Raw genomic sequence first — 26,165 nt, forward strand, 5'->3', positions numbered from 1 at the left:
TTCCCCCAGTTCACCAAAATAATTGTCTTCAGAGCCCATGTCCATTATTCCTTTACTCCCTTTCCTGCTATCAAGTTCTCTGAATAAGTACAGGGGCTGCAGTACAATTAAAAGTAATGAGAACCTACTGGGCCAACGTCCCTGCACGCAATAAAAGGGTGCAGACTAATTGCAGGAGCAGAGATTCCTTCCCCCTCCCCTGCCATTTTCCTTCACTTTGATTGGTGGATTTGCACTTTAAATAAAGGTTCCTGATCTTCACTGAATGAGACGTACAGAGCAAGTCCCACGCACAGTCCTGAAAAAAATTTTAATCTTCTTTTCTTAGAATTATCTTGTTTGGCATCATCAGGCCCTGAGAGCACAGTGCATGTCAGCATCTAAGGTAAAATGGGATTTTGTGATTTCCATGTGTTTCCTGTAAATTCTTTTTTTCCTATCTCCAGACAGCTTTTATAAAGAGGATTTATCTTCATTTGTCACCAGTAGCTGAATTATTCCTTGTGTAATCCATTAGCATGTTCCAGAGATGACATGCCTAATACTCATTCAACTAAGAAAAAAAAAAGACTTTTATCTTTGGACTGGTTTTTTGTATTTTGGTTTTTGGCTTTTTTTTTTTTTTTTACTATTTTTTATTCTTAGTGACAGTGCCTAATTTTTTTAAATATTAAAAGATGAATAAATTTCTTGGCTATTCAGGTCTCTATTCATGTAAGAATAAAGAGCTTTTTGAATTTATAGAATAAATTTTAAGAGATAATTCATTTTAGGAAGAGGAAAACTAAATTTGAGACATATTTTCCACTAACACCAAAGGAAATTAAAATAGTCAATTTACTCTCATTTGAAAAGATAAGTTTTGGCATGGTTACGTAGATTACCTAAAGGTGCAATGATATACCCTCTATTCCTGCAAATAAAGGTTTGTTACAAAATGATTGTTAGTTCTATTACATTTCACATACATTTCAAAATGTGTTCCAAAGGGTAAGCAAAGTATAAACTTCTATGAATAATATCTTATAGACCAATATTTTACTTAGTGGAAAGGATTTTTAAATTCAAAATTCATTTTATGAAATAAAACATAGCACTTTAAGAATATCCATGGAGGTTGTTGCTACATATTTATTTAGGCTGTAGCGCCATTTAAAAAGTGCTTAGATAATTTTTAATTGCTTGTTAATTCATTTCAGAACTACTACATACAAATCAGTTGTTTAGTAACATTTAGTTTTTGTTTTTGTTCTTCTAACCTTTATACCTATTGTTTTTGGAAGAGCAGAGACTCAGGCTCATTTTTAAAATTGTCTTTTAACCATTCTGTATAAAAATTCATCTGATTTAATTCTCCAACTAACTTATATTTTAGATTCCACTTTTCAAAATGAAGGACCTGATACTGATCCTAGGCCTCCTGGAAATGAGTTTTGCAGTGCCGGTAAGTCAGTCTTTAGAGTGTGTCCCAGAAGAGGTTCCTACGTGTCGGACTCCAAACAACACTGAAGGGACATGGACTAAGAGTCCACGCATAGATTCACCGTATTTAATCCAGTGGTGTAGTCCTATTGAGTCAAAAGCCATAGTTGCCCAGATGTCAGTCTTGCCATCCAAAAGCAGTAAGTGATAGCCAGGTGCAGTGGCTCATGCCTGTAATCTCAGCACTTTAGGAGGCTGAGGCATGCAGACCACCTGAGGTAAAGAGTTCGAGACTAGCCTGGCCAATATGGTGAAACCCATCTCTACTAAAAATATGAAAATTACCCAGGCATAGTGGTGTGTGCCTGTAATCCCAGCTACTCAGGAGGCTAAGGCAGGAGAATTGCTTGAACCCAGGATGCAGAGGTTGCAGTGAGCCAAGCTTGCACCACTGCACTCCAGGCTGGGTGACAGAGTGAGACTCTGTCTTAAAAAAAATAATAAAAAGCAGTAAGTGAAACATATGATATTTCTACTAAAAACTTATTTTAGATAGTCTTAAGGCAACTTCTAAATCTTTTTCTACTCATTCAAAGTTAAAAGACTTAGATAGTCTCCACAATGCATGGCACAATTTTATTATCAACTTCTTGCTATCATTATATAGTTGAAATGGACAGAGGAAATTTCTCTGGGGAAAAAAAAGTACATTTTCTTCATTTCGAAAAGAACAATCTGCCAAATTACTATGGTTACAAAACTGAGCTAGATAATTCCATTTGAAGCTAGTAATTAACTAGAAAATTTACCTTGTAAGCATGAAATTGTGTGACTGAGAGCTGAAGTTTCTTAAATCAAAACATATCATAGCAATGGGACTAATTTCATATTACAGTCCCACACCTGATCCACTCTAGTATATATTGAAATGATCTCATGCAAACACAAGCTTTTGAACACTGAACTCCAGCCAACAGCATGCAATTCTGTTTTCACAAAAACTTTATTTGGCTGCTGTATGCATTTAGCAAATATATACTGAGGCGCTGCCATGCATCCAGCAAAGTGCTGGGCATTGAAAAAATTAAAGTAAGTAAGACATGATCTCTTGTCTCCAGGAGCTCATAGTCGGCCTCAAATAAACTTTAGAATATTTTAATTCCCTAAAATAAATGGTTAGCTACTTCTTTTCTTAAAGTGTTTTAGAGAAAGAGGATGAAATGGAGAAAGAGGATGAAAACTGATTATAATGATGAAAACCTTAATTCCACAAATAAAAATAAGAGTCTCTGTTCCATCACACAAGATGAATTTTAAATGAAAGAAAAATTGAGGGTGCCACCCTTGCTTACTTTTGTATGATACTGACATTGGGGTCAGCCTCAGCCATTCATCATCAGTCTAATACATTGGCGTTCTTTGAACCTGTATTGATCCACACCTGAATCAATCGGGTCCACTCTGAGGAACAGAAAATTTGCTTATTATTGCCATCTGACTGCCTACCAAATCTGATGTTCTCCTTTTCATTCTGCATGGGAAATGTATCCCCTGTCTGTATATATTCATGTAAATATTCTTCAATCTATGACTTAACAGCAGATAGGAAGAAAAGTACACTTTGTTCTGTCGTTCAATCTAAGATGTCTTATTTATGTACTGGCAAATAGTGGGCTGAGGTCCTGCTCTCACCAACCCCTAAATTCTCAACAAGCTCTCCACCACATACACACATACATGCACAATCATTATTCCTGTCTACACAGCTAACCTCTTTCCCTACCCAGAATATTTGCTACACATTTATAATGCCTTTCCATTCCCTCTAGTCTTCTTTTTTGTTGTTATTTTGTTTTGTTTTTGAGACTGCCTGGTTCTGTTGCCCAGGATGGAGTGCAGTGGTGCAGACTCGACTCACTGCAACCTCCTCCTCCTGGGTTCAAGTGATTCTCCTTCCTCAGCCTCCCAAGTAGCTGGGATTACAGGCACCTGTCACCATACCTAGCTAATTTTTTTGTATTTTTAGTAGAGACAGGGTTTCACCATGTTGGCCTGGCTGGTCTAAACTCCTGACCTCAGGTGATCCGCCCACCTCGGTCTCCCAAAGTGCTGCGAATACAGACATAAGCCACTGCACCCGACCTCCTTTTTTATTTTTTTTAAAATAGAGATGTGGTTCACTATGTTGCCCAGGCTTGTCTTGACCTCTTGACCTCAAGCTGAGAATTTAGTAGAAACCCCATCTGTACTAAAAATACAAAAATTAGGCGGGTGTGGTGGTGGCTTGTGCCTGTAATCCCAGCTACTCAGAAGGCTGAGGCAGGAGAATCGTTTGAACCCAGCAGGCAGAGGTTGCAGTGAGCCAAGATCGTGCCACGGCACTCCAGCCTGGGCGACAGAGTGAAACTTGGTCTCAAAAAAAAAAAAAAGGTAGGAAAATACCTTACATTTTGAAAAGCTAATTGAATAGATAGGTATATTTTTGAACAACTTTTAAATGAATACATTAAGTATAATAGTATTTTGTGCTAGAATGCCTTTTATTTAAGAAAAAAAAACCTGATATGATCCCAAAGTATAAACACAGATTAGCCTCTCAGGTAGCCCTTATGTACTGAAGCGATATCCTATGCCTATGCATAAAATAATATTTCATTTAAAATGATAAAGAATTTGCTGAAGCCCTTTGAATGGGAATCAAATTAGATTTTGCACATGATTTTTCTCAGTGTCATGATTCCATGCCACATCCCGTGAACCAAAATCATGTAGGTTTGTCCAAAGTACATGAAAATTCAGCTTGAGTTTGTCCCCTTTACTTTTTTCTGTGGTAATTTTTTAAGAAGAAAAAGTACTAGTAATTTTCTATTTTGTTGCTTTATTCTACTTCTCCTGTGTGTAACTCTAAATCATATTTTGCTTTTAAAGCAATGAAGCATTAAGATAGAGACAAAGGATGATGATACATGTGCAAGCAAAGTTATCAAATGCTATGTCGATTTCCCAAAATAACTTACGTTCTTCTTCATTCTGCCCAAGCACTCAAGTCATTTGGGTAATAAACCAAAATGGTGGCCCCTCAGGTAGCCCTTATGTACTGGAGGGATAGCCTATGCCCAATGAGCATCAAAGGAAGTTTTGCGCCAATGAAACTCAAAATTATTCTTACTTTCATTCAGTTGTTTCCTCAGCAATCTGGAACACCGGGTATGGCTAGTTTGAGCCTTGAGGTATGTATTGTCAGATTTTTTTACATATTAACTTTACATTGATATATTTGTGATACAGGCGAAATAGGATGGTGTGTTTCTCAGTTTTCCTAGCCAGACGTTTGTGGCTGCTATCCTGAGGAGTGCTAGAAAAGCTATGACATTTACTAGAGCTTTGTCTTATAATTCTACTGCAATTTTAAACTCTCAGGTGTTTTAAGTTTTAGAACATTGTCTCTATGCAAAACAAAGCAATATTAATAATTAATGCCTTATATATTATATGCACATTAATAAAATTACTATACTGATTAAAATACATTGCTCTGTACTCACAAATAGTTTATTTTTAATCCTGCTTCTTATACTATCTTAGGAGATAAAGTTCTCATTAAAAAAAAATTACCTATACAAAATTTAATTTCTTATAAGTCTGGTAAATAGCATTAATATTGTACTATGATACTTCCTGTATAAGTTGTACAGTATATTTGTCTTATTACAGTTCTCACATAATATAGATTCTGTTTAGAAAACCCCAGCAAAACAGAAATTCTGGTCATGTTAATAAAATATTGACAGTTATACACAGAAATATATTTATAAGATTATAAATTTTTCACAAGCTCTTGTGAAATTTCCATGTATCATGGCAAGCTGGGGGTCATCAACACCTATTTGAGCTAGATGCTTATTTCACATGGATGCTAATTTCACTGAGGAAATTTTTTTCTTACTTTTTAGCTTAAACTAAATCAAAAACATTCTAAATCTCTTCCCATGAAAAAAAGTTAAATTGACTTTCTGTTAAAATGGTAGCATTCTTGATAATCTATCCAGATATTTAACATTTCTTCCAATAGTTTTTATATTTATTATTTTGAAAGACATTGTTTGGGAAGGAGGTAAAAATTATATTTGTTTATTTTGTTTGTTTTTCTCAAATTCCTCTTCTGGCTGAACTTTTAAAGGGCAAAGTAAATTAAATGGGGAGAAAAGAGTCAACGAAGTAATGTCCTCATAATTACATTTATATTTCAATGGAATGAGCTATTTTCCCATGTTTCAATGTAAACCCCACTTAAATAAAACTTTTTCTCCTTTAATTAATGATAAAAGCAACTGCATTATTTTAATAGCAATAATAATAACAATGGCAGAACCAAATTTAGCATTTTGACCTTTCAGTGATGATTTGTGTCTGCTTTCATTTTGTTAAATTGATCCACACCAAACTCTGTGTCAATAATGTCAAATATGAGAAATCAGTTGTGTCAAACACAGCACAGGTGATAAACAGTAACCCCTTTTTTTCTTGATAGACAATGAGACAGTTGGGAAGTTTGCAGGGATTAAATACACTTTCTCAGGTAATCATATTTCTTATTGCAAGTATTCACGGTGGTGGTGGTGTTCATATTATCAGCAGCATTATAATTCATCAAATTTGTTTATGAATAGACAATATCCTAAATATTGGAAGAACAAAGAAGTAAATGAGGGCCTAAAACAAAGATAGAGTAACAGGGAAAACTAAAAACAATATTGAATTTTATTTAGTTAAAAAAAGGATCTTTTCCTGAATTATTAATTTTATTATATGGCACAAAACACAAGTGCTTAAAAAGCTAAATCTCAAACAAGTTTATGGAAATATTGCAGACTAGCTCAAAATGAAATTTAAGTTCATTGAAAGGAAGAGTTTACCTATCCATTTGATTTATTTTATTTATTTATTTATTTATTTATTTATTTATTTATTTATTTATTTATTTTTAAAGTCTTGCTCTGTTACCCAGGCAGGAGTGCAGTAGCATGATCTTGGCTCACTGCAACCTCCACCTCCTGGGTTCAAGCGATTCTCCTGTCTCAGCCTCTCAAGTAGCTGGGATTACAGGCATCTGCCATCATGCCATAATTTTGTGCTTTTTAGTAGAGATGGGGTTTCACCATGTTGGCTAGGCTGATCTCGAACTCCTGAACTCAGGTGCTTCACCTGCCTCGGCCTCCCAAAGTGCTAGGATTTCAGGCATGACATCATGCCCAGCCTTACCTATTCATTTTAAATTAACCAGCATCACTTTTGCTTTTGCTATATTTATGCTATCTGCTGATTTTTTAGAAAATGAAAACCAAATGTAACCAATGTTATATTTAAAATTTAAATATAAACATGTCTTTTTTTTATCCATGTCTTTAGTATTCTAGATTTGGCTTTGGGAAATCATTTAATTCTTTATGGATGCATGGTCTCCTCCCACCACATTCCTCTTTTCCATGGATGAGGCCAAGGGAACATGAAACTCAACAGGTGAGTGAATAGCATCAATATGTTTGAAACCTCAGGCTTTAAAACCTTTGCTTACTTGCTTTCCTTAAGTTGTGATATATTAGCAATAGCCAAGTCCTAGTAAAATTATTCTCATGCCAAATAAATTGAAGCCTATAACTGTTTTTAGTACTTAAGAAATTTTTTTTTAATTTGAAACTATTTGCATATTTATTTAAAATAGGAAGATACAACCTCTAAAATATGAGACCTATATTAAAGATATCAGGAAACAATCCTCAAAAATCAAAGCAGGCTACTTCCTGGACAATTTTCATTTGAATCAAGATTTTCTAAATAATTTCTCAAAGGCTAATTTCAAATGATGACAATAATCCTGGTTAAAATACCATAGCCAGGTGTGGTGGCTCATGCCTGTAATCCCAGCACCCTGGGAGGCCAAGGTGACTGGATCACTTGAGGTCAGGAGTTTGAGACCAGCCTGGCCAACATGGTGAAACTCCATCTCTACTAAAAATACAAAAATTAGCCAGGCATGGTGGCAAGCACCTGTAATCTCAGCTACTCTCGGGAGGCTGACACAAGAGAATCGCTTGAAGCCGGGAGGTAGAGGCTGCAGTGAGCCAAGATTATGCCATTGCACTCTAACCTGGGCAACAGAGTGAGACTCAGTCTCAAAAAAAATTAAAAATAAAAAACACCATGAACCCTACAGAAGTCAATAAATACATCAATCTATTAACCATTATTGATTAGGTGCCCAATAGACACATAAACCAAATTGTGGTTTGGTAGTAAAAGTGAAGACATTTAAGACTGGTTCCAAGGATTGTGAAATTTCATATCTCATCTGATTCAGATAGGATGAGACAACATATTTTAAGTTGCTGAATTGTGAGATGTGAGTAATGAATACTGGGAGAGCTCAGAGAGGGGTGATGGCTGGAGAGGCAAAGCAGAGCCCCAAATTGTTGTGAGACTTCCTTGCTGATCTGAGGAGTTTGCAATCAATCTACAAGCAATAGGGAGCCATCCACCACAAGAAATTTCTAGAAGAAGCAACAAAACATGGTGGTTTTAACAGAGAATTTTTTTTGTTTAATACATGACTCATAACCAAGATCAAAAGGGAATTTTAGTTCCAGGTGGTCTTCCACAGCAGGAGCATTACCACCAGCTCACATTTAGTAGAACAATCAATTATGTTAATGGCGACTGTTTCTTCACTTAGTTGTTTCCAAAGTGGACTCCATGATGCAAGAATTTTATTGGTATTTTAATTAATTACCTCTATCCTTTCATTAACTCCAAAAATATACTAGGCAGCCGCCATGGGCCAGGCACTTGTTAGGAGCTATGCTAAGTACAGAGGCTATAAGGAAAAACAAAACATATCATTCTCTCTCCATTGACTGGGGGACAAAGATTTATAACAAATAATTATCATCCAGTGAGAAAGTGGTAAATAAAGATACAGATACATACAGACAGCTATGGGAACCCAGAGAAGGACATGACTCATCCTACCGGGAGGTTCAGGTAGCTTCACCTTCCTAAGTCCTTCCCCAAGGAGGCAGGGGAAGCACACACGAGACCTCCCCAGACAACATTAACTCTCACTGGTGCTTCCTATGGACACGCAGCTTCAAGACAAGTACCCTAGCTTCCCTTCCAGATAGAAAGCATCCCAAGCCCCTTTGTTTAGAAATTCTAGGCACCATTATCTAATTAGCTACCCCTTCCTGACACTCTTTTCAAATTTCTCTGCAGTATGAATATTCTTTGCCTGTGCATCCCCCACCTCTCCCATCACAGCCATCCTTGAAGCCTCAACAGCCAGGACTGAAACCCTTCCTCCAGTCCGCTGCTGGAACCGCCAACCAGGCCACAGCACAGAAAGCACTTCAGCCTCCAATTCACCTGGGACAGCTGCCCTTGAAGGAAGGAGAACTGCCTCCAATTGAGCAGCAGGTGGCACCATCAGATAAGCCACCAAAGCCTGAGGTACTTCCTTTCTCTTGAAGTCAGATCAGAATTACCAGCTAACCTCATGAAAGAAAACCAATTTGCAGGCCACTTTTAAATAGTCATAGCCTTCAGGCATAATACATGATATATGTTACATATACCTTTTTTTTTTTTTTTTTTTTTTTGAGACAGAGTCTTGCTCTGTTGCCAGGCTAGAGTGCAGCAGTACCATCTCGGTTCACTGTTCACTGCAACCTCTGCCTCCCAGGTTCAAGCAATTCTCCTGCCTCAGCCTCCCAAGTAGTTGGGACTACAGGCTCGTGCCACCAGGGCCTGCTAATTTTTGTATTTTGAGTAAAGACAGGCTTCACCATGTTGGCCAGAATGGTCTCGATCTCTTGACCTCGTGATCTGCTCACCTTGGCCTCCCAAAGCGCTGGGATTACAGGAGTGCACCACTGCTCTTAGCCACAAATATATTCTTAATCAGTCTTCCATAACTGAGATTTAGATCCTGTGCCTATAAAACTGGGTTTCTTAGTTGCAAAAGAAGAAAACTTCCATATGAAATAGAATAGAAGCCCAGAAAAGTCCAACTTTCCTATCACTGGTCTTTTCTGGTGTTGGAAAGACTGAGAAAAGTAATTGATCCCTCAGCATAACAAGTGGGATTTTGCGTTATTATCTCTCTGACAGAGAGATGACAACCACACAAAAAGTACCTTGTAATAATGTAAAGAAAAGTGCAATGATTTAAAAAAAGGAAGGTACCACATGACCAGTATGTTGTGGACATTTATCATTTCCCCATATCATTCTGCCTACAATCCTATAAAAATACATATTATCAGCCTTTTTAAAGAAAGGAAGATAGATTTTGAGAAGTTACAAAATTTGCCCAGGAGTAGACAAAAACTAAGTGGCAGAGCCAGGGTTCAAACCAACCAGATATGTTCCAGTTCCAAAATTCATTACTTTCTACTGTGCAGAGATAGCAAAGCCATGATAGGTGTGCCTTATTCCCCTGCCGGTACATTGCAGTCGTGTTAGTAAAAGACCACTGCAAACTCTTGGGTCATACTTCCCAAAACACTAAAAGAAAGTTAAATAATGAAACTCATTTTAATTGTTTTATTGTAATTGTAAACAAGATAAGCATGTGTTCAGTTCATTTTGTCTATTTTTAATCTTTAATGTCACTTTGTCTATTTTTTATGTTATTGTTATCTATTTTATTTATTTTTTGACTGATAATTTTAATATTTATCTGTGATACAGCTCCCAGGAATAGATTTTGCTGATCCACAAGGTCCATCAGTAAGTACAGATCTCAATGAGACACTTTCTGTATTTTATTTTTATATTTTTATTTGTTCACTTTGTCTATTTTTATTTTTACTTTTATTTATCTATTTTGTTCTTTTTTTACTGATGATTTTAATATTTATCTATAATATAGCTCCCAAGAATGGATTTTGCTGATCCACAAGGCCCGTCAGTAAGTACAGATCTCAATGAGACACTTCTATTTTTTATTTTTATATTTGTTCACTTTTTCTATTTTTTATTTGCATTTATCTTTTTGTTCATTTTTTGACTGATAACTTTAATATTTATCTGTAATACAGCTCCCAGGATTGGATTTTGCTGATCCACAGGGTCCATCTGTAAGTACAGATCTCAATGAGACACTTCCTTGCAAAAGCTGTTCTTTATTTCAAAGAAGAGTGAATTTTTTCATTGTCCCATTTATTCATGAGTATGAAATATAATGGGTTCCTTTGCTTTTTTAAATATTAAATACTTATTTCCTATACTAATCCATCTGAAAATGTGTTTCATATGACTCAGAAATTCCCATAATGGGGATTTGCCTATGTGATTTATTTATTCTGTTTTCCACCATTTAAAGATTTTCCAAATAGCCCGTTTGATTTCTCGGGGACCAATGCCACAAAATAAACAATCTCCGGTAAGTTTTTTTTTATACCACATCTCTGTTTGCAACTTACTTAAAAAGTTTTTCCATTGGAAAATGTACTTTGTGATAATGATTGTATTTTATTTAGCTTTATCCAGGAATGTTTTACGTGCCTTTTGGAGCAAATCAATTGGTAAGTCCATATTCTATAAAAAGTATTGTTTTTAATTAAATGTTATCTTAAGAGCTAAAATTATAAAATCTAGGTCTCACACAAGAGATTCCAAATAAACATTCTCTGAATGCCTACATTAGTAAGGTGGCACACTTCCTATTTGGATAATCCTGGCCAGACACACACATACACATGCACGCCCACACACACACACACACACACACACACACACACGGGTATTAAAGAAAAAATAAATTTTAGATCTGAATTATCCAAGTTGGCTACATTTATTCCATAATGACTCACCTCTCCACTTTACTCTGCCTCTGGACACAGTACTAATATTAAGGTTTAAGTGAAAACTAAATAATTTTAACTTTGTCTTGAGTAGATAAGAAGGTAGCTGATTCGTAATTTGATGCAATATTTCTTTTTGAACAGAATGCCCCTGCCAGACTTGGCATCATGAGTTCAGAAGAAATGGCAGTGAGTAATATCTTCTAACTCTTCTTAAAATAGTAGCCAGGGAAGAACAGTCACTTATGGCTGACTGCGAGATGTCTGCCATGAATGTAGCCAAATGAGCATGTGACTCAGATTTTTCCACTCCAAAAACAAAGCTTAATTCTGAAGCAATATCCAAAGATTTCATCATGTTTCTTATATAATCTTTCATTTCTGAGTGATGACTATTCTTGAGCATAGAGTTTTGCCCTATTGCTTGTAGATAAGCAGAGGACAAACCACCCCTTGAAAGGCTGTCATTGAACTATAAACACTTCAAACCAAAAAGATACGTGTGGTTCATACAGAGCTCTTGTTCTTTCTTGGACCATTTAACCCCTCAAAAGATCAAATTCACAGCATTACAAGTAATTCAGACCTAAAAATTGAAAGATCAAAAAGCAAAAGAAAATCAGCCAAGTTTCAAATGTGATTATTATAAATAGTAATGTGCATTGTCAATGAGAGTATACTCCTATTATGTTATTATTCATGCAAGTTTCAGATTTGAGATCTAATAAAGTCATACCACTTGATTTTTTTCCTAAGAGATTTTTTTATCTGTTACATCTGTTAGAGCACAAGGCAAGACAAAATGAAGCAATACTGAATTAACAAGTCATTGTCAACTACAGATCCTATCGAGTTAATAAACACACACACATATTATCTGTGAAAGAAAACTTACATCTTAGTATTTTTGAGTGCCTTCTGTGTGCCACACACATAGGAAAATGATATAAACAAGACAAGATTCTTGGTTTTGTCTGGGCACAGTGGCTCACGCCTATAATCCCAACACTTTGGGAGGCTGAGATGGGTGGATCACCTGAGGTCAGGAGTTTGAGGCCAGCCTGGCCAACATGGTAAAACCCTGTCTGTACTAAAAATACAAAAATCAGCCTGGTGTAGTGATGCAAGCCTGTAGTCCCAGCTACTCAGGAGGCTGAGGCAGGAGAATCACTTGAACCTGGGAGGCGGAGGTTGCAATGAGCCAAGATTGTACCCACTCCAGCCTGGGCAACAGAGTGAGATCCTGTCTCAAAAAAAAAAAAAAAAGTTCTTGTTTTCAAGGAGCTTATAATCTAATGAATGGAAAGGATAGGTACAAGGGCAGATATCTAATGTCAAAATCATGGGATAAAAGTAATAACAGCTTTATTAGAGAGAAAGAGTCAGAGAGAGGAAGGGCAGCTAGCCCAGCTCAGGGATTCACAGCATCATCCCTGGAGGAGATCACGTGAAAGCTGAGACTTAGAGAATGAAGAGTCAGGAGAAAGTAGAAGGAAAGAATATTGTATCTATATAACACCAATATAAATGGCTGGAAATACAAAATTCAAGTAAGCGTTAATTGCCATCCTATAATATTAATTATTTCTATTCTGCCTCATTCCCAAAAGATTTTTCAGAGTTTAAAAAAAAAAACACAATAAATATAACCAAAAATTGAAGGTAGGATTTAAAATGAGTTATAATTTCAAGAAAATCAGAATATAGATATGCAAGTCACACAATCCTGCTCAATTGCTACAAACAGCCTAAGATTTTGGACCTCATATTTCTGGCAGCAAAGGTAAAGAAAGAGACATGGTCAGTTCTGGAATTCTATCTGTCCACAGAAAGAAAATATTTTAGTTACTCCAGGGAAGTCAAACTTTTTTCTTAAACTTTGTGCTTTAAGAAAATAAAAATCTTAGCTGCACGACTCCTGTAATCCCAGCTGCTAGGGAGGCTGAGGCAGGAAGATCATTTGAGCCTAGGAGTTCTAGACCAGCTACATAATGAGATCCCTAAAAGAAAAATAAACTTACATGGAACTTTATTTGGGGGAACACTGAAAAATACCATTGACAGGATTCTCCCTTAACAAATGCAGTTATAACTTTCAGTTCTTAATTGTTTTATGATGGTAGTACCCATTGTAACTGCTTGTTTTCTTAAAATTAAATTCAAACTCACTTTGCCTCAAGTCTTGCTTCTGCTCTGTTATCTCTCTTTTGTGGAAGCGGCCTTCCCCTACCCAGATAAGTGCAGAATCCTCTTCATTATGTTTCAAAGCCAGTTTAGTGAGAAATTAGCATACACAAACCTATCAGCCAACTTCCTGTTCTCTAACAGTTTCTTAGAGATCCTTAGTGAATGTGACCAGGTGTAGTTGCATGGTATAGTTAATAGCATGTGATAATGGTATCTTTGATGAATGTCTTTTTTCCAGGGAGGGAGAGGAGGCCCGATGGGCTATGGAGCCGTGTTTCCAGGATTTGGAGACATGAGGCCCAGCTTTGAGGGACTGCCTCACAACCCAGCTGTGGGCGGTGACTTCACTCTGGAATTTGACTCACCAGTGGCTGCAACCAAAGGCCCTGAGATGGGAGAAGGAGGTGCACAAGGCTCCCCTATGCCGGAGGCCAACCCAGACAATCTGGAAAACCCAGCTGTCTTTCCAGACCTAGAACCTGCTGCCCACGCAGGGCTCCTTGCTCTCCCTAAGGATGATGTTTCCAGCCTGCCAAGAAGCCCTTCAGGGAAGAGGAAGGGAGCCCTCAGTGTCACCCCAGCAGCTGCTGACCCACTGATGACCCCTGAATTAGCTGATGTTTATGGGACCTATGCTGCTGACATGACCACATCCATGGGTTTCCAGGAAGAGGCAACCATGGATACCACAATGGCCCCAAATTCTCTGCAAACATCCATGCCAGGAAACAAAGCCGAGGAGCCAGAGATGATGCATGATGCTTGGCATTTCCAGGAGCCCTGACAGCTCTAAGAGATTAGCTACTTTCTGTATGTACAAGCTTCCCAGCTTTGTCCCCACAGTGTACCTTTTTGCTAAAACACTTATTACCCTTCTGCAGCAAAGGCATTAAAAGTGATAAGCACATACTAATAAATGCAAGTGGCTAGAAATAGTGTAGGTTCCCTTCTTGCTTTCAATATCTTGTTGAAATAAAACGTGTCAATTGCCTCTGTGATTTAGAAATACTATTAATAATATCAAAGCAATGGTCTAAGGGTCTCAGCATTTGATTCACTGTTTCTTAGCTGTCTTAAGCATTATAGAATTTCTCTTACTAGCATGACACTATTATATCCAGAAAATGTGGCACTGCTTTTTTCTCTAAGCAAAGGTACATATTCTCATAATTCTAAGCTAATTCATTTAAATTTTATTAAATGGGGATTGGTGGAGAACTCCTGACTGGTATTACTGGGTTTAGTATATTGAATTTACAGTTCTCATTTATAGAGTATTTTATTTAATCTAGTAAAAATATATAGCCTATTTTAAATAAAGAATTTTTCTCACTGAAATTATCAGGAATTGTATGCTTATTATTTATATATATTTAAATGGTTCAAGAAAAGCATACTCATCCTCTACCTTTGCTACTCTTTAACTCATTGTATTCGATTCATTCATTCTTTCATCAGAACTTTACTGAATATTCATGTCCTGGGTTCAGTGAAAGGTATCAGAGATACAGTCCCTTCCTTCAAAGCTTACTATGGACATGACTGACAAGTAGACAATCACCATAACAAAACCCTAGGCCAAGCTTAATTACTTTACATAGATTATCCCACAAAATACTGCAAAATAGATACATTCAACCCCACAGCACATGTGAAAAGTGCTATGAAAAGGCCAAGCACAGGGTGTTCCTGGAGCCACGGAGAAGAGGTGCCTAACCCAGACGGAGGGGCATTGGAGGGTCTAGGAGAAATCAGACCAGTTTTCTCAGAACAGTGTCTAGAAACGGCTTCAGGAGTGAAAGGCCTCACTCTCCAAGAGGAAGAAACAGAAAAAGAGCCATGAGGGTTCCATGCGAGAATTAGCTCATTCCTGTGAAATATAATGTGGGAAAGGGGGATGCAGAAAATGACCCTTGCTTGTCACCAGGGCTAGTGTGTATAGAGCAGAACTATATGCCTGAATTAAAGGGCTCCCCTTTGGAGGATCTGGTCACTCCCACAAAGTAGCCTCCTACCTCACTGTCTTCACCTTCTCCTAAGTGGCCCATTCCAGGTCTTCGACTCCATAAAACTCAGACTCCTCTCCATCCCTTGATGGAGATTCTGTAGATGGAAAAAGAGCCCTGAGATGCTTCCCAACCCAGGGTACTTTAGGAGCCTTACCAGGACCATGTAGCCGCCACCTATTGCCTCCCTCTCTTCAAGCAGGGTTCTGCTCACCCTTACTCCATACAGAAGAAAACAGTTTGCCTCCTCTAGTGTCCCGGCAAAGGTGCAAGGGTAGGAGAATGACCTCCACAGTAGCCAGCAGATACCCACTGAGATCTATCTCAGCATCCCAGACAGTTTCCTAAAAAGCAGATATAAACAGATCTGGGTTCAAACTTCGATATCACATCTTATTATCCATGAGAATTTAGAATAGATGTGAAACTTAATCTCTCTGTGCCTGTGTTTTCATTTTCTTTAATGGGGCTATGACCTAGTATAGAGAGTTGTCATGAGAACGAAATGAGACAAAGTATACAGACGAAATTGCCCAATCATAACAGTTTCCTTCTTTTCCAACTGATCCTTTTGGTAAAGAGAACTCAGCAAAATAGCAGCAGCAACAGTGGAAGAATGGAATTGTTCCCATTATCTGATGAATTTGTGTTTTCCCATTAACACTCCAACCATTGCCCTGCTGGTCCTTCTTCGTAATTCAGAGCATGCTTTTGTGAGACACACACACTGGTTTCCCAGCTGAATCTTGCTATAGCAGGGGCTCAAAGTTAGTCTCTCTTATTGACCATCTGGACACTTAACGACAGTAATAGCCAGATCAACTTTGTAGTGGGGACAACATGTTGTTGAGTCCTTGAATAACATCTATCCCTGCCACCATTGTCACTTCAAATACTGGACCATTGGGCAAACACCAAAGTGGCCAGGGAAAGAGGCTGTATTCTCAGAAGCAGCAATATGGATTATGGATTATCGAGAATTTCCTCTACTTTGATTTTCTTCTATGAGGCATTTACATGAGAAAAAAAAAATCTTCATACTATGTCCCATTCTGTGACGACTATCCAGACAACCTGTCTTTTAGACTCTCCTTCTCACCAATCATTCAATTTTATTCTTTCCAAGTCCCTGACCAGGTGACCCCTCTGGGACTAACCCTGAGTCAGTGTAGATCTATATCACAGGCCATCATCTCCTTCCACACAAAATAGACAACCAGAAATTCCATTTAAAGGTCTGCTCATTGAGTGGGGTTGTAGTACCTGGATTGTCCACTTTCCACTGATGCCAGAATATCATACAGAAATCCATGAGCCAGGTACAAACTCATCAGGAGGAAGTACGTGCAAGTCTAAACCACTTACTGGTGCAATCTAATGGAGCCCTCCAGACCTGCTGGAGCCTGATATCGTATGTATTTCCATTTAAAATAAATGCTGCTGCTTATGTTCCATTTTATGGTTCAGTTGATCGTATGTTACACAGTTCAAGATGGGCGACTCAAATAACATAATCACTTGGCATCCCACCATCAGGCACATTGTCTCTATTAAAATCTAGAAGCAAAGCAAGAACTATTTTTCACAAAGAAACCCCTAAGGTTCTGTGTTGTTACTTCCAACACATTTGAGTCTTCTGGGTCATAATGCCCAAGTGACAAGGATGGACCCCTTTCATTATACAATATGTGGTATAGATTACCTTCAAAATGGAAGATCCAAGATGGCTGATTAGGAGCAGCTCAGGATTGCAGCTTCCAGTGAAAGAGTACCTTCAAAACACAAAGAAGTCCAACAAGAATTGTACTTCTTTCTTCTTGTAGGATGGTGCAAGATACAATAACTTGCAAATAACTTTAGCTATCCCAATATCCCTCAGGCTACTAGACCCCTAGAAATGTTGTTAGCACCATGAATGTTTCAGTGTTTATCTTCTACCCTCTGGCTTATCACCTCATATTAATCAAATCCTATTGTATTGTGTCTTCAATGTACTGGATGGGCATGGTGTTCTATGCAACATAAAGATGATCCAGGACCCTTGGGACTGTTAGGATAGATTGCAGGAGAGTTGACATAGTTCTAGGGCAAGAGAGTATAAATTTACATTGTTCCTGTTTTTTAAAAGTAAACTACTTCTGATATTTCTTTTTTTTTTTTGAGACAGAGTTTCGCTCTTGTTACCCAGGCTGGAGTGCAATGGCGCAATCTCGGCTCACCGCAACCTCCGCCTCCTGGGTTCAGGCAATTCTCCTGCCTCAGCCTCCTGAGTAGCTGGGATTCCAGGCACGTGCCGCCATGCCCAGCTAATTTTTTGTATTTTTAGTAGAGACGGGGTTTCACCATGTTGACGAGGATGGTCTCGATCTCTTGACCTCGTGATCCACCTGCCTCAGCCTCCCAAAGTGCTGGGATTACAGGCGTGAGCCACCGCGCCCGACCGTCTGATATTTCTTACTGATTAAAATGGAAAGAAACATCTACCAGATCAATAGCTATATACTAGGTGCCATGGCTCTGCTGATTTGCTCCAATAAAGTTATCACATCTGAAAATACATTTTCAACTGGCATCACCACCTGGTTAAGTTTGCAACAATCCACCGTAATTCCTCATGACCCACTTAGCTTTTCTACCAGCCAGACAGGTGAGTTAAATGAGGAGATAGTAGGACACCTTTCCTATATCTTTCAAGTTTTCTGTGGTAATGCTAATCTCTGCAATTCTCCCTACAAGATTTGCTATGTTGTTGGGAGTGAAGAAGGTGTACAGTTTCAAGGGCTTCCTTACACTTGGCTCTTCCTACTATAGCTTTCATTCCATTGGTGTAAGAATCACTGTGGGATTCTGCCAGTTATTAGATATATCTATTCCTTGGATGGATGCAGTGTCTCACGCCTATAATCCCAGCACTTTGAGAGGCTAAGACAGGCAGATTACTTGAGCCCAGGAGTTCGAGACCAGCCTAGGCAACATGATGAAACCCCTTCTCTACAAAAAAAAATACAAAAATTAGCAAAGCATGGTGGTGCATGCCTCTGGTCTCAGCTACTTGGGAGGCTGAGGCAGGAGGAGAATTTGAGCCCAGGATGTGGAGGCTGCAGTGAGCTGTGATCAGCCATTGCACTCCAGTTTGGGTGACAGAGTGAGATCCTGTCTCAAAAAAAGGGCCAGGCGTGGTGGCTCATGTCTGTAATCCCAGTACTTTGGGCAACCAAGGCAGGTGAATCACTTGAGGTGAGGAGTTTGAGACCAGTGCGGCCAACATAGTGAAACCCCATCTCTACTAAAAACACAAAAATTAGCCGGGAATGGTGGATTGCACCTGTAATCCCAGCTACTTAGGAGGCTGAGGCAGGATAATTGCTTGAACCCAGGAGGTGGAGGTTGAAGTGAGCCGAGGTTGTGCCACTGCATTCCAGCCTGGGTGACAAAGTGAGACTCCATCTCAAAAAAAATAAATAAATAAAAATAAAAAATAAAATCTGTCTCTACTCTTACTTCCATAAGCTTTAACTAGTAAACTATGAAAGCTTCTAAGGTTCAGAACCACCTCCTAATAACCCCCTAGAAAGTCTGGGTATTTCTTTTCCCCCACCCAACTTACACATTCTCCCTGTTTAATTGCTTCAGGTCCTTCTAGAGAAGGCTTAGGGAAACTGTAATGGCATACAATTTGACCACATTTCAGGGTCCTCCTCATAGGAACCTGGTGTCCCCTCAGTTGAGGGGCTCTGGGTCTGGAAACTAGATAAGAAACTATAAATCCCACCATACCCATTTTAGTTAGGCTTAGTGAACATAGAATATTTTTGTCTTTTTATGTCAAGCAGCACCTTAATAGGATGTCCATCTATTTTTTTTCCTATAGACCTGTGATCAAGTAGCCATCACACAGAACGCTATTAGTCAAAACGTGCTGCTTAGCATTCCATCCTGTGGCTTACTGGTCATTGCGTCCTCCTTGTCTCTGAAAAATAAGCACCATCCCCTGGTCTCTGTCTACTATTTCAGACTCCTATTTTGCCCATTGAAATTCCAAAGTAGCAACCCTCATTATCATATCTAGCCCAAAGAGAAAAACCACAGCCTTCATTTCTTAATGCCTTAGTGAAGAAAGTGTTATCTGGGCTCTTCAGAGTAGAAAAGGGTGAGGAGTGAATCTAGAGGGGTAAACGCAATACAGTCAGCTCTCTGTATCCGGGAGTTTTCATCTGTGGATTCAACCAACTGCAAATGAAAAATGTCATTAGACCTACAACGCACATGTACGGACTGTTTTTCTCATCATTATTCTGTAAACAATACAGTGTTATAACTATTGAGAGCATGTACATTGTATTAGCTATTACAAGAAATCTAGAGTTGATTTAAAATATTTGGGAGTATGTACATGGGATATATGCAAATACTATTTCATTTTATATAAGGGACTTGAGCATCCTCAGATTGTGGTATCCTCAGGGAGGTCCTGGAATCAATCCCCCACAGATACCAAGGTATGACTGTACATCCATTATACCAATGTGTCAGGTATGGCACACCTACCATTGGTGTAGAGACAATAATCTTTATGTAGTAAATTAATAATCTTTCTAAAATTTACATCCTATGATGCCGGTTTTTAAGTATTGAGATGTAAGAAACAATATTAAATAAATAGAACAGGTGGTGATTGGATATGGCAACAATCATAAAGACAGTCCATAAACGACTATGTATATGAATGAACTTCGGGAAAATATTGATTTAATTCAACCTTCTCATTTATGGGTGAAGAGACTAATAGTCCAGAAGGGTAACATCTTTTTTAAAGTTTTGGTTGCTCCAAGATGGCCAGTTAGGAGCAGCTCAGGATTGCAGCTCCCAGTGAAAGCGCAGAGGGTGAGTGGATGCCGCATTTCCAGATGGATTTTTATTGCCCACAGACCAGGAGATTCCCAGGCAGAGGAGCCCCACGGGTTGCCAGCGCAGCTGTTTTGGCCAGCGCAGCTGTTTTGCTGGCGCCCCGGCACAGCGGTTCCTGGTGCAGAGTAAACGGGACTGGGCCCCCCCATTAGCCAGCAAGGGGAGCTCCAGGAAGCTCCAGGAAGCTCTGGGAATGCAGAGTCACTCACTTATCTGATTGAAAAAAACGGGACTAAAACAGGGAGCCAGGCCAGGAGATTCCCGGGCAAAAAAGCGCCATGAATCTCAGTGCCGCTGTTTCAGCCGGAGCAGTGGGTCGCAGCACGGGAAATCACACAGATCCTGGTGCCTTCTCAACCAGCAACTATAACACCTGGGAGACAGCCGACCATTCAACTAAAAACAAAAAGGCTCTGAAGCAGGGAGCCAGGTGATCAGGCTCAGCTGGTCCCACCCCGAAAAAAAAAACAAACACACACAAAAAAAACAGCATTTGGAAATGCTCTTGGTTGAGAGTTTCACAGCAAGCACAGCTGAACCTGGGATGGTCCAGCTCTGTGGAGGAGGGGCGTCCGCCATTACCGAGGCACTTCACCACTACGGAGGCAATCCGCCATTGCTGAGGCAGCCTGCCATTGCCGAGGCAACCGGTCATTTCAGAGAGAGTCCCTCATTACAGAGGTGGGCCACCATTGCCAAAGCAGTTCTAACTACACCCATATAAAGAGGACTGCAGGGAAGTTCACATGGCAGCTGGGCGGAGCCCACAGCAGCTCAGCGAAGCCTTTGCAGGCAGACAGTGACTAAGCTGCCTCCTTGCTGGGCAGGACAGCCCTGAAAAAAAAAAAAAAAAGGCAGCAGCACAGTGGAAACTCATAAATAAAGCCCTAACTCCCCGGGACAGAACACCTGGGAAAAAAAAGGGGGGGTTTATGAGTTCTGCTGCAGCAGACTTAAATACCCGCCCAGCAGCTCTGAATGAACAACAGAGCTCACAGCTCAGTACTTGAGCTACTATAAAGGACAGACTGCCTCCTCAAGCAGCTCCCTGACCCCCATACATCCAGAGTCACCTCACAAAGGAGAGCTCAGACTGACATTTGGTAGGTATCCTTCTGGGACAAAGCAGAAGAAGAAACTGGTAGCAACCCTTACTGTTCTGCATCTGCTGCAGGTGATCTCCAGGCAAGCAGGGCCTGGAGTGGACCTCAGCAGTCCTACAGCAGAGGGGCCAGACTGTTAGAAGGAAAACTAAGAAACAGAAATAACTTCATCATCAACAAACAGGACGTCCACTCAGAGACCCAATCAGAAAGTCAGCAACTACAAAGACGACAGGTGGATAAATCCACAAAGATGGGAAGAAACCAGTGCAAAAATGATGAAAACACCCAAAACCAGAACACCTCTCCTCCTACAAGGGATCACAACTCCTCACCAGCAAGGGAACAAGACTGGATGGAGAATGAGTGTGATGAAATGACAGAATCAGGCTTCAGAAGGTGGGTAATAAGAAACTTCCGTGAGCTAAAACAACATGTTCTAACCCAATGCAAAGAAACTAAGAACCTTGAAAAAAGATTTGATGAAATGCTAACAAGAATGGACAACTTAGAGAGGAACATAAGTGAATTGATGGAGATGAAAAATACAACACGAGAACTTCGCGAAGCATGCACAAGTTTCAACAGCCGAATTGACCAAGCAGAAGAAAGGATATCAGAGGTTGAAGTTCAACTCAATGAAATAAAATGAGAAGGCAAGATTAGAGAAAGCAGGGTAAAAAGGAATGAACAAAGTCAACAAGAAATATGGGACTATGTGAAAAGACCTAATCTACATTTGATAGGTGTACCTGAATGCGACGAAGAGAATGAATCCAAGCTGGAAAATACTCTTCAGGGTATTATCCAGGAAAACTTCCCCAACCTAGCAAGGCAGGCCAATATTCAAGTCCAGGAAATACAGAGAACACCACAAAGATATTCCTCAAGAAGAGCAACCCCAAGGCACATAATCATCAGATTCACCAGGGTTGAAATGAAGGAGAAAATACTAAGGGCAGCCAGAGAGAAAGATCAGGTTTCTCTCTGGGAAGGGAAAGCCAAGAGAGGGAAAGGGAAGCCCATCAGAATCACAGCAGATCTCTCAGCAGAAACCCTACAAGCTAGAAGAGTGTGGGGGCCAATATTCAACATCCTTAAAGAAAAGAACTTTCAACCCAGAATTTCATATCCAGCCAAACAAAGCTTCATAAGTAAAGGAAAAATAAAATCCTTTGCAAACAAGCAAGTACTCAGAGATTTCATCACCACCAGGGCTGCTTTACAAGAGATCCTGATAGAGGCACTACACGTAGAAAAGAACAACCAGTACCAGTCACTCCAAAAACATACCAAATGGTAAAGAGCATCAACACAATGAAGAATCTGCATCAACTAATGGGCAAAAAAGCCAGCTAGCATCAATATGGCAGTATCAAATTCACACATAACAATTTTAACCCTAAACGTAAATGGACTAAATGCCCCAATCAAAAGACACAGACTGGCAAATTGGATAAAAAGCCAAAACCCATCAGTGTGCTGTATCCAGGAAACCCATCTCACATGCAAGGATACACAAAGGCTCAAAATAAAGGGATGGAGGAAGATTTACCAAGCAAATGGAGATTTAAAAAAAGCAGGAGTGGCAATTCTCATCTCTGATAAAATAGACTTTAAAGCAACAAAAATCAAAAGAGACAAAGAAGGACATTACATAATGGTAAAAGGATCAATGCAACAAGAAGAGTTAACGATCCTAAATATATATGCAACCAATACAGGAGCACCCAGATACATAAGGCAAGTTCTTAATGACTTACAAAGAGACTTAGACTCCCACACAATAATAGTGGGAGACTTTAACACCCCATTGACAATATTGGACAGATCAACGAGACAGAAAATTAACAAGGATATCCAGGACTTCAACTCAGACCTGGACCAAGCAAATCTAATAGACATTTACAGAACTCTCCAGCCCAAATCCACAGAATATACATTCTTCTCAGCACCACATCACACCTACTCTAAAATTGATCACATAATTGGGTAAATCACTCCTCAGCCAATGCAAAAGAATGGAAATCATAACAAACAGTCTCTCAGACCACAGTGCAATCAAGTTAGAACTCGGAATTCAGAAACCAACCCAGAACCACACAGCTTCATAGAAACTGAACAACTGGCTCTTGAATGTTGACTGGATAAACAATGAAATGAAGGCAGAAATAAAGATGTTCTTCGAAACCAACAAGAATGAAGACACAACATACCGGAATCTCTGGGACACATTTAAAGCAGTCTCTAGAGGAAAATATATAGCAATAAGTGCCCACATGAGAAGAAAGGAGAGATCTAAAATTGACACCCTGTCATCAAAATTGAAAGAGCTAGAGGAGCAAGATCAAAAAAACTCAAAACCTAGCAGAAGACAAGAAATAACTAAGATCAGAGCAGAACTGAAAGAGATAGAGACACAAAAAATCCTTCAAAAAATCAATAAATCCAGGAGCTGGTTTTCTGAAAAGATCAACAAAATAGACAGACCAATAGCCAGATTAATAAAAAATAAAAGAGAGAGTAACCAAATAGATGCAATAAAAAATGATAAAGGGGATATCACCACAGATTCCACAGAAATTCAAACCATCATCAGAGATTATTACAAACAACTCTATGCACATAAACTAGGAAACCTGGAAGAAATGGATAAATTCCTGGACGTTTGCCTCCTCCCAAGCCTAAACCAGGAAGAAGTTGAAACCCTGAATAGACCAATAACAAGGTCTGAAGTCGAGGCAGCAATTAAGAGCCTACCACACAAAAAAAGCCCAGGTCCAGATGGGTTCACAGCCGAATTCTACCAGACATACAAAGAGGAACTGGTACCATTCCTTCTGAAACTATTCCAAATAATCCAAAAAGAGGGAATCCTTCTCAAATCATTTTATGAGACCAACATCATCCTGATACCAAAACCTGGCAGAGACTCAACAAAAAAATAAAACGACAGGCCAATATCCATGATGAACATAGATGCAAAAATCTTCAATAAAATACTGGCAAGCCGATTGCAACAGCACATCAAAAAGCTCATCCACCATGATCAAGTAGGATTCATCCTGGGGATGCAAGGCTGGTTCAACATACACAAGTCTATAAATGTAATTCACCACATAAACAGAACCAAAGACAAAAACCACATGATTATCTCAATTGATGCAGAGAAGGCCTTTGACAAAATTCAACAGCCCTTTATGCTAAAAACTCTCAATAAACTAGGTATTGATGGAATGTATCTCAAAATAAGAAAAGCTATTTATGACAAACCAACAGCCAATATCATACTGAGTGGGCAAAAACTGGAAGCATTCCATTTGAAATCTGGCACTAGACAAGGATGCCCTCTCTCACCACTCCTATTCAGTATAGTACTGGAAGTTCTAGCCAGAGCAATCAGGCAAGAAAAAGAAATAAAGGGTATTCAAATAGGAAAGGAGGAAGTCAAATTGTCTCTATTTGCAGACGACATGATTGTATATTTAGAAGACCCCATCATCTCAGTCCAAAATCTCCTGAAACTGATAAGCAACATCAGCAAAGTCTCAGGATACAAAATCAAAGTGCAAAAATCACAAGCATTCCTATACACCAATAACAGACTTAAAGAGAGCCAAATCAAGAACGAATTGCCATTCACAATTGCTACAAAGAGAATAAAATACCTAGGAATACAACTAACAAGGAACGTAAAGGACCTCTTCAAGGAGAACTACAAAGCACTGCTCAACGAAATAAGAGAGGATGCAAACAGATGGAGAAACATTCCATGTTCATGGTTAGGAAGAATCAGTATCATGAAAATGGCCATACTGCCCAAAGTAATTTACAGACTCAATGCTATCCCCATCAAGCTACCAATGACCTTCTTCACAGAACTGGAAAAAACCACCTTAACTTCATATGGAACCAAAACAGAGTCCACATAGCCAAGTCAATTCTAAGCAAAAAGAACAAAGCGGGAGGCATCACACTACCGGACATCAAACTCTACTACAAGGCTACAGTAATCAAAACAGCATGGTACTGGTACCAAAACAGAGATATAGACCAATGGAACAGAACAGAGGCGTCGGAGGCGACACAACATATCCACAACCACCTGATCTTTGACAAACCTGACAAAAACAAGCAATGGGGAAAGGATTCCCTGTTTAATAAATGGTGTTCAGAAAACTGGCTAGCCATATGCAGGAAGCAGAAACTGGACCCCTTCCTGACACCTTACACTAAAATTAACTCCAGATGGACTAAAGACTTAAACATAAGACCTAACACCATAAAACCCCTAGAAGAAAATCTAGGCAAAACCATTCAGGACATAGGTGTAGGCAAGGACTTCATGACCAAAACACCTAAAGCATTGGCAACAAAAGCCAAAATAGACAAATGGGACCTAATCAAACTGCACAGCTTCTGCACGGTGAAAGAAACAGTCAATAGAGTGAATCGGCAACCAACAGAATGGGAAAAAATTTTTTGCAGCTTACCCATCTGACAAAGGGCTGATATTCAGATTTTACAAAGAACTAAAACAGATTTACAAGAAAAAAACAAACAAGTCCATTCAAAAGTGGGCAAAGGATATGAACAGACACTTTACAAAAGAAGACATACACAAGGCCAACAAACATATGAAAAAATGCTCATCATCACTGGTCATTAGAGAAATGCAA

The 26,165-nt window shown here is 39.1% G+C and overlaps 1 protein-coding gene across 3 annotated transcripts; it reads left to right on the forward strand.

Annotated features, from left to right (window-relative positions):
- Positions 1-267: 267 nt before the first annotated feature.
- On the forward strand, positions 268-14,460 carry AMBN (ameloblastin). 3 transcript variants are annotated; one of them, XM_012464385.2, is made up of 13 exons: positions 268-385; positions 1,376-1,444; positions 4,602-4,652; positions 5,954-6,001; positions 6,832-6,942; positions 8,692-8,925; positions 10,168-10,206; positions 10,349-10,387; positions 10,518-10,556; positions 10,802-10,861; positions 10,959-11,003; positions 11,427-11,471; positions 13,708-14,460. In XM_012464385.2, the coding sequence occupies exons 1-13, from the start codon at positions 371-373 to the stop codon at positions 14,251-14,253; spliced, it is 1,341 nt and encodes a 446-aa protein (XP_012319808.1). In that variant the 5' UTR covers positions 268-370; the 3' UTR covers positions 14,254-14,460. The 3 variants fall into 3 exon arrangements, with proteins under 3 accessions (XP_012319808.1, XP_012319809.1, XP_012319810.1); XM_012464386.2 differs by having other exon boundaries at positions 283-385; positions 8,737-8,925; XM_012464387.2 differs by lacking the exon at positions 5,954-6,001 and having other exon boundaries at positions 283-385.
- The last annotated feature ends 11,705 nt before the right edge of the window (positions 14,461-26,165 follow it).

The sequence above is a fragment of the Aotus nancymaae genome, unplaced genomic scaffold (assembly GCF_030222135.1).
Source record: "Aotus nancymaae isolate 86718 unplaced genomic scaffold, 86718_ANA_hifiasm-v0.15.2.pri h1tg000006l, whole genome shotgun sequence".
NCBI lineage: Eukaryota > Metazoa > Chordata > Mammalia > Primates > Aotidae > Aotus > Aotus nancymaae.

What these genes read in the sequence shown, in the direction of transcription:
- AMBN (XM_012464385.2), top strand. An exon ending in AAATGAGTTTTGCAGTGCCG is followed by an intron (nt 1,445 to 4,601) that starts GTAAGTCAGTCT and finishes ACTTTCATTCAG; the next exon opens with TTGTTTCCTCAGCAATCTGG. An exon ending in CACAAAATAAACAATCTCCG is followed by an intron (nt 10,862 to 10,958) that starts GTAAGTTTTTTT and finishes TATTTTATTTAG; the next exon opens with CTTTATCCAGGAATGTTTTA.